Consider the following 17,164-nt stretch of genomic DNA (forward strand, 5'->3'; position numbering starts at 1 on the left):
AAACTAAATATCCCATGATGTGCTTCTTTTTTTTTTACTGTTATAAGTTGAGTCTGGATTTATGGCTTTGTCGGAATGTTGTGCCATAAATATTTGGCCTGTTAAGCCCTTTGAGACTGTAATGGTTATTAGGGGCTATACAAATAAAATTTAATTGAAATGAAAAATGTAATGTAAAATTGTATAATTAAAAAATTATTATTCATGTGCACAAAAAAATACCACGTGAAATGAAAGTTTGCAAGATATCTAAAAAAGCCTCAGTCAAGTTAAAGCCATTTCATCAACGAAGCAGTAGAATTGTTGTATGTTTAGAATTGTTGCTTTAATTACATATATTATTCAGTCATTCTGTAATGTTTCTATGGTAATGCAGTCCAGTTCCCTCCCCAAAAAGTCAGTCTAGTCTCAATACATACAGCAAAAAAAAAATTAAATTGGCAAAGGGGATGGCATTATACCGCATATAAAGTTGTGTTTGAGAAAAAATTTGTTCAGAAAGCGGGGCCAGACTAGAGGGCAGTCATGAGAGCTCATAAGGAATCACACTTGATAATTTGTGTTTGTTTGTTTTTGGTCTCTTTCTCCTCTCATATGTCTTCAACAGGTCCCTTCTCTTGTACATCAAAGAGACAATTTAATCTGAATGGAATGCACAAGTTTGGGGATGTCATTCTGGGAGGGATTTTTACTTTGAACTTTTACACTGAATCTTCTGAACTTTATTTTACTTCAGAGCCAAACCATCCCATTTGCTTTGGGTGAGTATGTCTAAGAATATTGATAAAGCCAGTTTAACTATATAACAATGTTGTTTAAGGATAATTTCGTTTTCTTTTAGCTTTCATCCTCTAGGTTTCAGATTGGCCCAGACCATGGCCTTTGCTGTTGAGGAAATTAACAGAAACTCCATACTGCTTCCTAATATATTGTTGGGATACAATCTATATGATAGCTGTGGAATCCTATGGAACTCATTGAGTGCAGCTCTGTCTATGATTAGCGGCAGCGGAGAGCCATTTCAATTAAATAAGAGCTGTTATGGATATCCTCCTGTGCTAGGAATTGTGGGAGATTCTTCCTCAACACGTACTATTGCTATTTCTAGCTTAGTAAGCTTGTACAGGGTTCCAATGGTAAGTTTTAACCTCATTTTTAAAAAGACAAGGCTTTTGGTTGATGATTGCCATTACATTTAAAATTAATAATCAAAAAGAATGAAGTAAATTCTAAAAAAATTCAGGCAGATAAATGGTAACAATTGTTTCTACCTTTACATTGGACAGGTGAGTTATTATTCCACTTGTTCCTGTCTGACTGACAGGGGGAGGTTCCCGTCCTTCTTTAGAACTATTCCAAGTGATGCATTCCAGGTAGAGCACATTAATTACCACAGGAAACATGAAGGGAAATGTTCTGAAAGGCATTTTTATGTTGTTTTAATTTGATTTTTCATTCAACCAGGTGCGAGCTATGCTCCAAATTGTCAGACGGTTTAAATGGACTTGGTTAGGCTTGTTAATCAGTGATGACGACTATGGACTCAACGTCGCCCGATCCTTCCAGTCAGACCTGGCCGAGTCTGGGAGAGGCTGTCTTGCTTATTTAGAGGCTCTGCCTAAGAGAAACGATTTAGATCAGCTGCAAAGGATTGTTGGTATAATGAAGAAATCCACATCCCGTGTGGTTATTGTATTTGCATATGAAACCCAAATGCTTAATCTACTGGAAGAGGTTAGATATTTTCAAAGAACAATTACAATTGTAGTTTTTTGTGAAATTTGAAGTAAAAAGCTAAAATATGTTGCAGTAGATGCATTACTGTGCTTACTTTTTTTAAAATATATATATATATACATTCCAATCCACAGGTGGTGAGGCAAAATGTTACGGGCCTTCAGTGGATGGCCAGTGAAGCCTGGTCTACAGCTGTTGTTCTACAGACCCCCAGCTACATGCCTTTTCTTGCAGGCACTCTGGGCATTGCCATCCGCCGGGGAGAGATACCAGGCCTCAGGGACTTCCTCCTTAGAATACGCGCCGACAAGGATGCACTCAGCAACCAGGACAACAATTTAGTACGGGTTTCATTCTACACAGATTCATAATCAAATATCTTGTAGGAATACTTTTCAATGTATATGTGACCAATACATGATACTTATGTTTGTTTATGATCCCCCTCATCATGAATTCCCCTTCATTAGGTAAAGCAGTTTTGGGAGCACATATTTCAGTGCAAGTTTGTATCTCCTGGAACGGAGTTTGAAGGGCAGACTCAGGAAAAACTGTGTACAGGGAATGAGATTCTAAAGAATGTAGACACTGAATTCCTTGATCTGTCCAACCTCAGGCCAGAGTACAATGTGTACAAGGCAGTATATGCCCTGGCACATGCCCTACATGACCTTCTCCAGTGTGTTCCAGGGAGTGGGCCTTTCAAAGGTCAAAGCTGTGCCCGTTTACAGGGACTAGAGCCATGGCAGGTCTGTTTTCAATCATTTCCATAATGAAAAATGAATTGACATTTTCTAATGATTTTGTATAATGTTCATTTGAGAACTCAATAGTCCAACATACTTTTTTTCACTATTTACTCCTCATTCCTACCATACAGCTTTTATATTACATGCAAAAGGTCAATTTCACAACAGATTTTGGTGATCAAGTCTCATTTGATGAAAGTGGGGATGTTTTACCAATCTACGATGTGATGAACTGGATGTGGCTCTCAGATGGAAGCACAGAGGTTAAAAATGTGGGTGAGGTCAAAGAATTGGCTTCAGAAATAGATGATCTTATCCTTAAGGAAGACCAAATCTTTTGGAATTTTGAATCTAAAAAGGTCTGCTGACAATCTATCTATTATCCTTGACAAGTTTAATTTGTCATAGTCTGAAAGGTGGAATATTTTTAAAGGCAATCAACTTGTTCCTCCCTTAGCCTCCCAAGTCAGTGTGTAGTGAGAGCTGTCCCCCTGGCACTCGCATGGCCATAAAGAAAGGTGAACCTGTCTGCTGCTTCGACTGCATTCCTTGCTCAGAAGGAAAAGTTAGCAATAAGACAGGTTTGTTTGCAATACAAATATATTTCAAATCAATTGTACATATATTGTCAAACGCAAAGACTAAAACTATTTAATTGTTTTCTGTTAGATTCAACACAATGTACCAGCTGTTCAGAAGAGTTTTGGTCCAACCCCCAACGTGATCACTGCGAACCCAAAATCATTGAGTTTCTTTCCTTTATAGAACCCCTAGGCATCTCCTTGACCACTGCTTCATTATTTGGTGCACTTTTATGTTTAATTGTTTTTGGAATCTTCATCCATCATCGGACCACGCCAGTAGTTAGGGCCAACAACTCAGAGCTCAGCTTCCTCATTCTGCTGTCACTCAAACTATGCTTCATGTGCTCCTTGCTTTTCATTGGCCACCCAAGGCTGTCGACATGCCAGTTGCGGCAAGCAGCCTTTGGGATCAGCTTTGTGCTGTGTGTCTCGTGTATCCTGGTGAAGACCATGGTAGTTCTGGCAGTTTTCAAGGCCTCCAAACCAGGAGGGGGCAATAGTCTGAAGTGGTTCGGGGTAATGCAACAGAGGGGGACTGTTTTATTTCTTACTTTAATACAAGCAGCAATTTGTACAACCTGGCTTATGTCGTCCTCACCAACTCCTCATAAAAACACACAGTACTACAAGGAAAAAATAACAGTTGAGTGTGTAGTGGGGTCGACAGTTGGATTTGTAGTTTTACTAGGCTATATTGGCTTACTAGCTATTCTTAGTTTCTTGCTGGCTTTCTTAGCAAGGAATCTGCCAGATAACTTCAATGAGGCCAAGTTTATCACTTTCAGCATGTTGGTCTTCTGTGCTGTTTGGATAGCCTTTATCCCAGCATATATCAATTCTCCTGGAAAATATGCAGATGCTGTGGAGGCATTTGCCATTCTAGCTTCAAGTTTTGGGCTGTTACTGGCCCTATTTGGACCTAAGTGTTACATAATTATCCTGAAGCCTGAGAAAAATAATAAAAAAGCTTTGATGGGAAGGGGCACACCAAGATCATAGTAACATGGCTATCATTTTGAATACATAGAAATAATCAGTGGAGGTCTGTGATTGTAGCTAATGTAGATGTAAGTAAGTTATAGATCTTTACTGAATAGTTTGACCAACATATCGGAAGCGAATAAATCTTGTATTCAACATTGTGATTCCTGCATTCATGGTGTTTTATATTGCACAAAGCAAATTTTACTTTACCCAATATCCCATTCCCAACTTCTTTCTTCAGTAACATGGGTATCAATAGCTTTAGAAATTACATGTAATAATGGAATGCTTCCAATTACAACAAATGTTGCAATTAGGACTTTAAACATTTTAGGCATTCATGAATGGCACAATAAATCTTTATTTGAAATTGATGTATTCGTACAATACACTCAAAATCCAACTTACTTATGTTATCTATTAAACAATCGATGGCAGACGTAACTAAGTACAGAAATATGCCTATAAGAAGATCAAAATAAAATAACGTTTTAGTTATATTATAAAGTTTGCATTCTTTCTTGATTAATTAACAAAAGCTTGTTAATTAATCAATGAAAATCAACCAGTTATTTTTTACCCATTACATTTTTCTTGGTGTTTTTCTCTGGTCTAAATAAAATGATAAAACATTTTGGAACAAATATACAGAATATCAACCCAAAACTAGAGGACAATATGGCAAAGATCTCAACAGCTACAGTGAACTTTCCAGGGGAACTGATATATGCTGGGATAAAAGCGATCCAAACAGCACAGAATATAAGCATACTAAATGTAATAAGCTTAGCTTCATTAAAATTGTCAGGTAGTTTTCGGGCCAGAACAGCTAAAACAAAACAAAATACAGCAAGGAGACCGATGTACCCAAGCACAGCCCAGAAACCGATCGCTGAGCCTAATGCACATTCTAGAATTATTTTCTCATTGTAGGTGGTCAGGTTTCTAATAGAGAAAGGAGGCCTAAGAACCAACCAAATAATGCATATCAAGACTTGAACAAATGTAAAAGATACTACAGTCATTCTCTGCTGTGTAGGGCCAAACCATTTAGCAATGTTGCTACCTGGCAGTGTGGCTTTAAATGCCATTAACACAACTATAGTCTTTCCCAGAACACAAGAAATACAGAGGACAAATGTTATCCCAAAGGCTGTGTGGCGAAGCATACAGGACCAGTCCGAGGGACGACCAATGAATGTAAGAGAACACAAGAAACACAAAGTCAAGGAGAAGAGCAAAAGAAAGCTCAGTTCAGAGTTGTTGGCCCTAACTATTGGAGTATACCTATGATGGAAGAAAACTATGGCTGTAACAATGGTTAAACATGCTCCTCCAACTGAAAATGATGTCAAGATGATTCCCAAAACCTCATGAAAAGAAAGAAACTCAACAGGCTTTGGAAGACATAAGGTCTTCTCTGCATTGGGCCAGAACTCCTTGTGACAAGACAAGCAGTCAGATGAATCTAAGAAAGAGAAATATATAATTAGGGAAGGTTTTGCAGTATGTCTATAGTTGACATTAGGATTAATACCATTGCTTATACCTGAAGTATTACTTATTCCTCCTTCAGCACATGGTACACATTCATAGCAGCAAATTGGCTTCCCCTTCTGCAAAACCTTGCGTGTTCCTGGTGGACAGCTGTCACTGCATATGGATACAGGCACCTGAGGCACACATAAACATATAAATACCCATTGTCGGTTTTAAAAAAGTTAAAAGTAAAAAGGATTCAATGTATACTTCTCCCTGCCTGTGTGCTACTGTCTGTCCAACGGATTTCCCTTTTTATAGTAAACTTCTGTCCAGGAGAAAGAGATTCATCGTAGTTTCCCACTGTTACAAACTCGAGATCCCCTTTTCTATTTTGTTGCCAGTTAATCAGCTCATAGAAGGCCACAGGGTCACCATTGTTATCAAATGAGACGTGGTAACCATTACGAGAGAAATTCACCATTTTCAACTGATCAAGGACCTGTTCAGATGAACATAATAAACAAAACAATTCTTTGTGAGTAAAGTGTGTATCAATGGTAAATGGTTTCATTTTCAATTATCAAGGTACGATATGAATGATAATGACCTGCATTGGCTCTATTTTGATAAATCGGTCACATTGTACTGTGGAGTTTATCTTCTTACACACAATATTGTGTACAGCGTGTGCTATTGCATAAACAGCTTTGTAAACCATGTTTGTGATTCTGAGCTGAGAAGTATCAGTGTATGGGTTTTGGAGCTTCTGTAGATCTTCAGTTCCATCACATACTTTTTCCACTAAGCCAGCTTCTAGAAACAGAGAAACGGGACAATGTGTTGTGACAATAAAAACAATAAAAGACATTGAAAGTATTCTTCTTTCAATAGATAGAATAAGGTAGATTAGGTAGTATTAGGGCAACTATGTGTAAGATTCAATTTAAGATCAATAATGAAAATCAACCAGTTATTTTTTACCCATTACATTTTTCTTGGTGTTTTTCTCTGGTCTAAACAAAATGATAAAACATTTTGGAACAAATATACAGAAAATCAACCCAAAACTAGAGGACAATATGGCAAAGATCTCGACAGCTACAGTGAACTTTCCAGGGGAACTGATATATGCTGGGATAAAAGCGATCAGAATATAAGCAGACTAAATGTAATAAGCTTAGCGGGACAATGTGTTGTCACAATAAAAACAATAAAAGACTTTGAAAGTATTCTTCTTTCAATAGATAGAATTAGGTAGTATTAGGGCAACTATGTGTAAGATTCAGGCCCTCCCAGTTAGTAGCCGACCAGAGTACCTTTTCTGGGTGATGTGAGTGTGAGGGGTTTGGGCAAGGGCTGGCCAGGATTTGCATTTTGTTGAATTAATCCATTATAGGATGCGATTTTATGGATATAATTGATATCACTATAGATCAGCATTGAATACAAATGTTTCCAATTAATTTTAAGCTACGAGCCTGTTGAAATGTTACACATTAAAGCTTTAATAATGAAAAAAAACATAACGTTATGCTTATATTAGCTTTTTACTTTGTATTATTTGGTTTGCATTAATTATAGATATAGAAATGAAGGATTCTGTTAGGAAGTCTATTTCTCACGTTTTTTTAGCTTGCAGTTGAATGCACCCTCCCAGAACTTGGTAAGCAAGTGGGAAGCAGCCACTTTAGCAGGAGAAAGATCCATAATGTATTCTCTAAAACCTGGTATGACAGATTGTGGAATAGCAAATCCGATGGCTCCTGCACAAATCCTGAAACTCTGAACTTCCGGATCGGTTACCCAGGCCTCACTGCCAATCCACTGGCGAGGAGGAGAGGGATTTCGAGTCAGCTCCTCCAGTAGAAACTTCAAATCACCAGTGGCTGTAAACAATACGACAACCATGGCTGTGGACCTGTAGAAATGTCATAATGTTTAAATTAAATTATAGCCCAACTCTTTTTTTCTATGCAACCTACATTTCACAAAGTCTAATGAACATTACATTTGTCAAATTGACATTCACCTTAATATTCTGAATATATTAATAGTAAAAAATGTATAAACCTGCGGATAACGTCGGCAACTTGTTGAATTTTGCTTGCTGGATCATTTCGATTGAATGATTCAGAGTATTCCACACATATACCCTCTTTGTGCGCTGCTCGTAGGAAGGACGCCATACCATTGTTGCCATAGTCTGAGTTAGAGTGGACAGTTCCAATCCAAGTCCAACCAAAATATTTCACAAGTTTTGCAAGAGCATCGGCCTGGAACTGGTCACTCGGGATGGTTCGAAAAAATGTTGGGAATTGAGTCTTTTCAGACAAACAAGCGCATGTAGCAAAGTGACTGACCTAAGAAAAAGAAATAAACATTACGCATGATTCGTTTTTACTCTAGGCCCTGAAATAAAGATTACATAATTCTGCAGAATAAAAATATATAGCCTACTAAGGGGATGTCAAATGGCGCGACAATGCGTGAAATGCTGATGCACTGTGTGGATCCAGAATCACCAATAATAGCCAGCACGCTTCCAGTTTGTGAACACACTTTACTGTTGTCAGACAACAGCTGAGGGGGATTGGTAAACTGGAATGCCACCTGGACCGTCAATGGAACTGAGGCACAAGTGTCATGGATTTGGTAACCGAGTGTAATGCCCGGCAGAATGCCAGAGCTTTTGTTAATCTCGTCAATGGCAAAGGCCATAGCCCGAGAAATGCGCAGTTCTCTGGTATCCATGCTGCAGACAGACACATACAAATTGAACAGCTAATGTTATATAATTTAATTAATTCAAACTAACTGCACTGAATAAATTGTGCTTTGTATGGTTAATAATATCTATAATCAAAATGTATATATCAGCAATACAATTTTCTTGATCACAGGTCTTTGTCCTCTAACTCACCTCCCTGTACATTCTATGGGCTCTGGTAGGCTTGTGTAGTTATGCTTCACTGTTTTCATGTAGTAATGTATCGAAAAGGCACCTCCTATTAGATAGTCACCGTCCAGTGTGAATACAGGGGGTTGAGGAGTGCCTCGAAGCATACATTTAACAGAATTAGTAGAATTCCCTGTATCAGAAAAATCCCCTATCCCAACCTTACCACCATTCTCAGGTCCTGTAGTGCCAGTTCTCTGTAGATGGCCAACTGCAGACTCATGCAAAGCAAGAGCAAGCCAGAGCACAACCAAACCCAGAAAAGGGGTTGGCCCAGAAGTAATGGTAAAACTGGTCATTCTTAGAATGACCCAATGTGTTGTGGATCAGGCAGCTCTTCGGTTTAGTTTATATAGACTTTCTAATAGATGCTGTGCCTCTCTTAGAGTATATACGTCATTTAATGCTTCAGTGCTTATTTGTTCACCGTCTTGAATCCTCCTTATTATTGTATTAGTATTCTCCACTTCCAATCGCAAGCAACCAGTCTGGTTAAGAAAAATTATGTGCATTTCAACAAACAAAACAAAGACGCAAGAAAATACATTATTATTACTATTGAGGAGATTACAGGGACGTTGTTTGTCCAATATATTTGCTCAGGGCCGTTTTAGAGTAGTATTTACATAAACCAGGTTGCTTACATCTAGGTTGATGAAGAAAAATCAAGGAAACCAGTTTCTCCTTATTTCCTAGTTTAAAAAAATTATATGTCTGCTGCTTACGTTTAAAAGTAGAAAAGGTCAAACCGTGTTCAAATTATTATCGTTATAACTGATAACAATATAAACCTGGTTTATTTTGGAGAATTGTTAAGTGAATAGGGTTTAACATTGTTTTTACCCTTCATTGTTGTTTTGCCTATTACCTATCAAGGTAGATTGCATAAATAAATATAAACAAGATAGGGCTGTATATCTTGCTGGATAAGGAGGAATAAAAGGGCAAAGGTCATGACCAGGCTAACCACGAACATAGGAATACAGAGCAAAATAAATTACACCACCATTAAATCTGTAATACACCCATCTAGTGGGAATATCTCTGGATACATGTTGATGACCATCGACCAAGTATGTGCAGTTTAAAAATAATATGTTTGAGATGGAAATGTTTAATCAGGAGGCAATACAGGAAATGAATGAGTGCACATGGATACTGAAATACTGGAGCCGTCTAAACCCCTGTACAGCCTATTATCACATATATAGATCCACACCCTGTTAGTTACTTGCTTGGTGCACAATAACAAGAGCTGAACATGTTAGCCGAAAAGGGACGACACATAATCAGTGTGATACTACCATCTAGTGGTCATTGCTTGAATGACGGGTTTCTGACTTCAGTTCAAAAACAATTCAAAGTGAATTTATTTCATAATACAAATTGGAGCAACTAAATTTCACAAAGCCTCTAATATTTAAATATTTTATCTTGTGACTATGTTGAATGGCACTGGTATAATGCAATTCAAGCTCCACCCCTAAAATGTCTGCCCAGTCGTGATAGGAGATGGGTATATTAAATAATGACGTCAAATCGCAAAGGGGTTACACCGTTTATAAAATCAAGTGTTTGGGAAAAAAAACATTAGAAGAGGTGGGGAGCATATTAGAGGGCAGTTATGAGAGCCCATAAGGAATCACACTTGCTTATATGTGTATTTTTATTTTTGTTCTCTTTCTCTTCCCAAATGTCTTCAACAGGTCCCTTTTCTTGCATATTACAGAGACAATTTCATCTGAATGGAATGCACAAGTTTGGTGATGTTATTCTGGGAGGGTTATTTGGAATCAACTTTTACACAACATTTTCTGAACTATCCTTTACTTCAGAACCAAAGGACCCCATCTGCAATGGGTGATTGCTTTGATGAAGATATATTCAGAAAAAAAATTGACACACTCATAATTATACAATAATAATTACACAATAATTATTGTTATCTTGTTAACTTGTCTATTTTACAGCTTTGATGTTCTAGGGTTCAGACAGGCCCAGACCATGGCCTTTGCTGTTGATGAAATTAATAGAAACTCCAAACTGCTACCTAATATATCATTGGGATACAGTCTATATGATAGCTGTGTCAAACTAGGGATCTCATTCCGTGCAGCTCTGTCTATGACCAGTGGCAGAGGAGAGCCCTTGCAATTAAATGAGAGCTGTTTCGGGAAGCCTCCTTTGCTAGGAATTGTGGGAGATTCCTCCTCGACACGTACTATTGCCATTTCTAGCATCGTAAGCTTGTACAATCTACCTTTGGTAGGTTTCTAACCATTACAAATAGACATGGCTACTGTAAAAAAAAAAAAAAAATAAGAATCTGGTCAAATTAATCCTTATTAATATGGTGCATGAGTTGCAATAACAAAAAGATGCAGATATACAATGCTAATCATCTTTGCCTTCGACAGGTGAGTTATTTTGCCACATGTTCCTGTTTGAGTGACAGGAAGCGTTTCCCATCATTCTTTAGAACTATTCCAAGTGATGCATTTCAGGTAAAGCGATTCCATTAAGACAATAACAATATCATCTTCATGCATAAGTCAAGAACCCTGTTCATATTTTAATTAGAAACATGCAGGAATATGTTACATAATCCGTTTCAGATTGTTTTTGTCCAACCAGGTGCGAGCTATGCTCCAGATTCTGAGGCGGTTTGGCTGGACCTGGGTTGGAATGTTGATCAGTGATGATGACTATGGCCTCCACGCTGCCCGATACTTACAGTCAGACATGGCACAGTCTGGCAGAGGCTGTCTGGCTTATCTGGAGACTCTGCCAAGGAAGAATTACCGAACTGAATACGAAAGGATAGTTGGCATTATGCGGAAATCTACCAGCCGTGTGGTTATAGTCTTTGCACATGAGACCCACATGCTTAATCTTATGCAAGAGGTTAGGGTTTAAGATATTCCAAAATGTGATTTTGCTTAAGTAATTTGTAAGATCAAGCCCAAAGTTAATTTGGGCTCATGGCATTATGAAGTAGTGATACAATTGATTAAGGAACGACACAATGTGGAAGCCTATTTAGATATTTTTTACTGTTATCCTATTCAGATATATTACAGTAAAAAAGCATGAAATATATTCATTCTTTTGATTGACGTTTTGAATTACACACTTGACTCCTCAGGTGGTAAAGCAGAATGTTACAGGCCTGCAGTGGATCGCCAGCGAAGCATGGACTGCAGCCACTGTGTTACAGACCCCAAGCTATATGCCCTTTCTTGCAGGAGCTCTTGGCATTGCCATCCGCCGGGGGGAGATACCAGGACTAAGGGATTTCCTACTGAGAATACACCCTGACAATGAAACACTCAACAGCCAGGACAACAATTTAGTGCGGGTTTCCTCTTACAGACTGATTCAGAATCTCAAGTTTTACACACTGCCTTTAATATATCTCGTAGGAATACTCTTATGTATTCCTACGAGAATCTTATATGTGATCTAAATGCTATTTATGTTTGATTCGATTCCCCATTTATTAGGTGAAGCAGTTTTGGGAGAATATATTTCATTGTAGGTTTGTATCTGCTGGAATGGAGGTGGAAAACCCGACACAGGAAAGACAATGTACAGGGAATGAGGATCTAAGGAATATAAAAGATGAATTCTTTGATATGTCTAACCTCAGGCCAGAGTATAATGTGTACAAGGCAGTATATGCCCTTGCACATGCCCTACAGGACATGCTGCAATGTGTCCCAGGGAATGGTCCATTCAAAGATCAAAGCTGTGCCAGTTTACAAAGTCTAGAAGCATGGCAGGTCAGAGTTCCGCTTCAACTTTCATTTAACATAACATTAGTACATTTTTGAAAGATTAAATCATCTTGAATAAATTTTACTTTAGAAAAAAGTTATTTCCAGACATTGAAAGATTAAGAAGTCAATTATATACCATGGTTTCCAGTTTGCAAAGAGTATGATTATTCTCAGTGTATCACCCTTTGTTCTCTTACCTCATAGCTTGTACATTACTTGCAAATGGTGAATTTCACTACACAATTTGGTGATCATGTGTCATTTAATGAAAATGGGGATGCTTTACCAATCTATGATGTGATGAACTGGATGTGGCTTCCAGATAGAGTCACACAGGTTAAAAATGTAGGAGAAATCAAAGAATTGGCATCGAAAGTCGATGATCTCATCCTTCATGAAGACAAAATCTTTTGGAATTTTGAATCTAAAAAGGTTTGCTTACATTTGGTCAGATAATTATGCTATCTCCGTCATATTACTATGAAATAGTAATAATGCAATAAACTTATCTCCCCTTAGCCACCCAAATCGGTTTGTAGTGACAGCTGTCCCCCTGGCACCCGCATGGCCAGAAAGAAGGGTGAACCTGTCTGCTGCTTCGACTGCATCCCTTGTTCAGCAGGCAAAATTAGTAATGAGACAGGTTTGTTTTCAATACATTGCATGCATATTGTAGATATCTATATATCTATCGAGAGACACAAACACAGAGATCGACAGAAAGTGACAGACAGAGACGGATATATTATTACGCAATATATACCTGATAGAACCTTGCTATTGTTTGTCAGATTCAACAGAATGTACCAGCTGTCCGGAGGATTTTTGGTCCAACTCACAACGTGATCATTGTGTTCCCAAAAGAATGGAATTTCTTTCCTACTTGGAACCACTGGGCATCTCCTTGACCACTGCTTCATTATCCGGTGCACTTTTATGCACTATTGTTATTGGAGTCTTCACCTATCATCGTACCACCCCAGTGGTTAGGGCCAACAACTCAGAGCTCAGCTTCCTCATTCTGCTGTCACTCAAACTGTGCTTCTTGTGCTCATTACTTTTCATTGGTCAGCCAAGGCTGTGGACTTGTCAGTGGAGGCATGCAGCATTTGGGATCAGCTTTGTTCTATGCGTCTCATGTATCCTGGTGAAGACCATGGTAGTTCTGGCGGTATTCAAGGCCTCCAAACCAGGAGTTGGCGGTAGTCTAAAGTGGTTTGGGGCAATGCAACAGAGGGGGACAATTGTATTTCTGACCTTAATCCAAGCAGCAATTTGTACAACCTGGCTTGTGTCTTCCTCACCTATTCCTCATAAAAACACACAATATCATAGTGACAAGATAATTGTTGAGTGTCTTGTAGGGTCCACAATTGGATTCGGATTATTACTAGGATATATTGGCTTACTGGCTATTCTCAGCTTCTTGCTTGCATTCTTGGCACGGAATCTACCAGATAACTTCAATGAGGCCAAGTTTATCACCTTCAGCATGCTTGTCTTCTGTGCTGTTTGGATAGCCTTTATCCCAGCCTATATTAACTCCCCTGGAAAATATGCAGATGCTGTAGAGGTATTTGCCATTCTCGCTTCTAGTTTTGGGCTGTTGGCGGCACTGTTTTGTCCAAAGTGTTATATAATTTTGCTTAAACCTGAGAAAAATACCAAAAAAGCTATTATGGGTAGAGGTAAAAACTAAATCATACAATAAACTTTTTTCAAAGAGCCCGGATATTATAACGCAATTGGTTAAGCACACCAATTAAGTTATGATGACAGGTTATTAAGGACTGATTGCAACTTTTCTGAATCAGGCCATCTTAACAGCACCAGCGATGTGACCATGGCTAAATTCCCATTTGATTGTTCTCCAAATTGCTGAAAATGTAAGCATTAAATTCAACTGCCCTAATTTGGCAACTTACTTTGTATTTTGGTCACCCTAGGCTTGTTTAAGGATCTCAGGTTTAATGTATGCTGTATATTACTAATGATATATTAGGACTGCAGATACTGTAGTGTTTGATAAAACCATGACAGAACTGTGGATCATACGATAGCCATGCGGTGTGTCCTCTTGTTTTTAAAGAAAATGTTGAAATACTTCACTAAAAAGATGTAACTGATGAGCACAACGCCTTTTTACTTACAGAAAACAGTTTAGCATAATATAGATAAAAAGGTATATAGGTAACTGCATTTCAACCACCTAAGAAGCAATGCCCTAGTAGCAACTATAGTGCCATAGAGCTGGTTGGGCCTCGGATTAGAGTGGAGCAAGGCAGTGAGCATTTGAAAAAAGAAGATGCATTTTATGATTCAATAGATGGATAGGAAAACCGGACCCAATATCCATCCTAGTCAACTTTAACCTTCAGGCCATTGTCATTATATGGCAATGAGGTGACACATTTACACAAATGTCTACTGTACCTCACAATGTTAATTCAGGTCAACCCATTGACTGTATGGGTCCAACTAAATATTAAATATAGAAGAAATGCTAGATCTGCAAGAACTTTCCTTTTGTTAGTCATACTTATCCATTCATTTATTAAATCCGCTACTCAAAACTTTAACAGAACTGAGTATGTTGTTTTTTCAAACTATGGTCGTACAGCACTTCCCCACCCTCTGCTGGACCTAAAGAGTTCAAACACAACATGCCACTATCATGTTCAGACACATTGGCTCCTCCCCATCTAGACAGCCGTTAATTGTGTATTTCACCTCTGGTCTTACATGAATGGATTACATTTGAGTTATAGACAGGTTGAGACAGACCGCACACTCTTGTTCAGATGCCAAATAATATTTTAATGAACAACGTTTCGGCCTGAGGCCTTTTTCAAGTTTCACACCCAAACAGTGAAAGAACACACCTTTTATGGTGGACCCTGGTTGTTGATTGGTCTGAAACAACCTGTAATCAATTAGCGCCATGATTTGGTTTCCATTCATCTATACATACAATATACACAATATAACAACAGTCCAACATGATAATTCAAGTAACTTCTAATGTCAATAATTCATTTAAATGGATTAAGTCAGGTAAAAAACAGGTAGGTTAGATTCTTAACAATAATTCGTGTGGAATACCCCTATGTGGAATAAGTTGGGTAAACAACAAGATGGTATTCTGCAATGAGTAAGGGTGTTCATCAGTAATTCAACACATTACAATTGTGTTCCTAACAATAACATACATACACCCATACATACATACATGCATACATACATACATACATACATACATACATACATACATACATACATACATACATACATACATACATACATACATACATACATACATACATACATACATACATACATACATACACATGCATACATATATATATAAAGTGCAGTTATGTGCAGTCAATGCATATATAAAGTGCATTCAAGTGCATATAAAGTGCAGTCAAGTGCGGTCAACAACCAGGGGATATTCACCAAAATCCCTTAAGCCAAAGAACAATGTATGAAAATACCCAAAGAAGTTTATATATTTAAAGGATAATATACAAGCATATTAGAAGTGACAAGATACATTACTTGTGGTATATCAGGCCACTAGAGGCCGTCATAGACAGTGCAATCTTGTCCAACTAACTAACTGATGATCAAGAGTGGGGCCAGGACCCGTAGAAGTAACAGTTTTGCATATTTAATAATCAGAGAAAACATTTCAATTCAAAATCCACGTTTAGACCAAAAGGAGTAAGGGTCTTTAGAGAATGAATATAAAAGTTTGTTTTTACATTTGAGTTATAAAGAAAAAGTACCGTTGGGTACTGGTAGCGAATGTGAACGGTACCCAACCCTGCTAACCCATGACATAGCTCAATTTACTTTATTGAGGAATGCATAAACTATAGTTGAAGCAGCAATAACAAAAATAAATCGTGCATACCCCCAAATCGTGCATAGCCCCAAATATGAATAACCTCAAAACATAGCATTGGAAGATTTCAGGATTAAAATAACTGAAAAATCGACCTCTACATTAACTAGTCAGATCTATAAAGGAAATGAAGGCGCTCAGATTAGCATGGTGATGGTGACCCTTTGATCCCCAGCTTCCCCAGCCTTTGGTGCTGGTACCATCGTACAGGTAATTCTTAATTTAGCCTTGCCAAACACAAAAGCATCCATTTAAAAAAATGTATCACAGCAGCATACACATTAAGACATAAAGTACACAATAAAGAAGGTACTTTTAAGTCTTACTGTTCTTTAATCTGAACTACTGCAACATGCGAGACCTGTGTAAATTATTTTAGCTGTTTCTTGTTTTCAGATTGGTACTAACTGACCAGAATATGGTTTCCAAAATGTATTCGGTAGGATGTCTTTCCAAGGCAATAAATCACTGCTCCGCTATTTCGATTTTACACAAGGTGTTAATAGTACCAAAGAACATTAGCAGTACAGATAGTTACTAGGGGTGTAACGGTACACGTATTTGTACCGAACCGTCACGGTACAGGCACTTCGGTGCGGTTACAGAGGTGTACCGCGGTTCGTAAACGTGGCGTACATAGCGTTAATATGGTGAATGTAAAGGCTTGTTTTGCAATACGGAATTTAAAACTTGAAGTCGGAGTTCCACCCGGACCGTTTAGCCAAAGTAATGTAGCGACCCTGGGACAGTTAAATAGTTTGTGTTATGTGTTGCATTATATTTCGTTGTCCGTTATGCCAGTTGTTCTATGTGCATGTATTGTAATGTTCTTCTTGTCAATCAGCGTGGGGGCGAATCATTAGGTCAGCTGGGGGAGGGCTTTGGAAGAACAGGAGGGTGGGGGCCTGCACGCGAGTGAGACCGTGTTGGGGGTTGCCGGGGTAACCGGGGTTTGTTTTGGGTCGGTTTTCTGCCGTTGGTTA

The 17,164-nt window shown here is 38.2% G+C and overlaps 3 protein-coding genes across 3 annotated transcripts; 2 read left to right on the top strand and 1 right to left on the bottom strand.

Moving 5' to 3' along the window:
* The first annotated feature begins 1,955 nt into the window (after window positions 1-1,955).
* Window positions 1,956-4,380, top strand: LOC132475175 (extracellular calcium-sensing receptor-like). The gene is made up of 3 exons (XM_060076181.1): window positions 1,956-2,078; window positions 2,208-2,368; window positions 3,001-4,380. Exons 1-3 carry the CDS (start codon window positions 1,956-1,958, stop codon window positions 4,067-4,069), a joined length of 1,353 nt encoding a protein of 450 aa, XP_059932164.1. The 3' UTR covers window positions 4,070-4,380.
* A 68-nt stretch (window positions 4,381-4,448) lies between these two features.
* LOC132474597 (extracellular calcium-sensing receptor-like) lies at window positions 4,449-6,106 on the bottom strand. The gene is made up of 2 exons (XM_060075380.1): window positions 5,814-6,106; window positions 4,449-5,727 (listed from the first exon to the last, which is right to left on the bottom strand). The coding sequence occupies exons 1-2, from the start codon at window positions 6,015-6,017 to the stop codon at window positions 4,624-4,626; spliced, it is 1,308 nt and encodes a 435-aa protein (XP_059931363.1). The 5' UTR covers window positions 6,018-6,106; the 3' UTR covers window positions 4,449-4,623.
* A 6,161-nt stretch (window positions 6,107-12,267) lies between these two features.
* On the top strand, window positions 12,268-14,760 carry LOC132475176 (extracellular calcium-sensing receptor-like). Its single transcript, XM_060076182.1, has 2 exons — window positions 12,268-12,274; window positions 13,063-14,760. The coding sequence occupies exons 1-2, from the start codon at window positions 12,268-12,270 to the stop codon at window positions 13,968-13,970; spliced, it is 915 nt and encodes a 304-aa protein (XP_059932165.1). The 3' UTR covers window positions 13,971-14,760.
* The last annotated feature ends 2,404 nt before the right edge of the window (window positions 14,761-17,164 follow it).

This window comes from Gadus macrocephalus, chromosome 16, assembly GCF_031168955.1.
Source record: "Gadus macrocephalus chromosome 16, ASM3116895v1".
Lineage (NCBI taxonomy): Eukaryota > Metazoa > Chordata > Actinopteri > Gadiformes > Gadidae > Gadus > Gadus macrocephalus.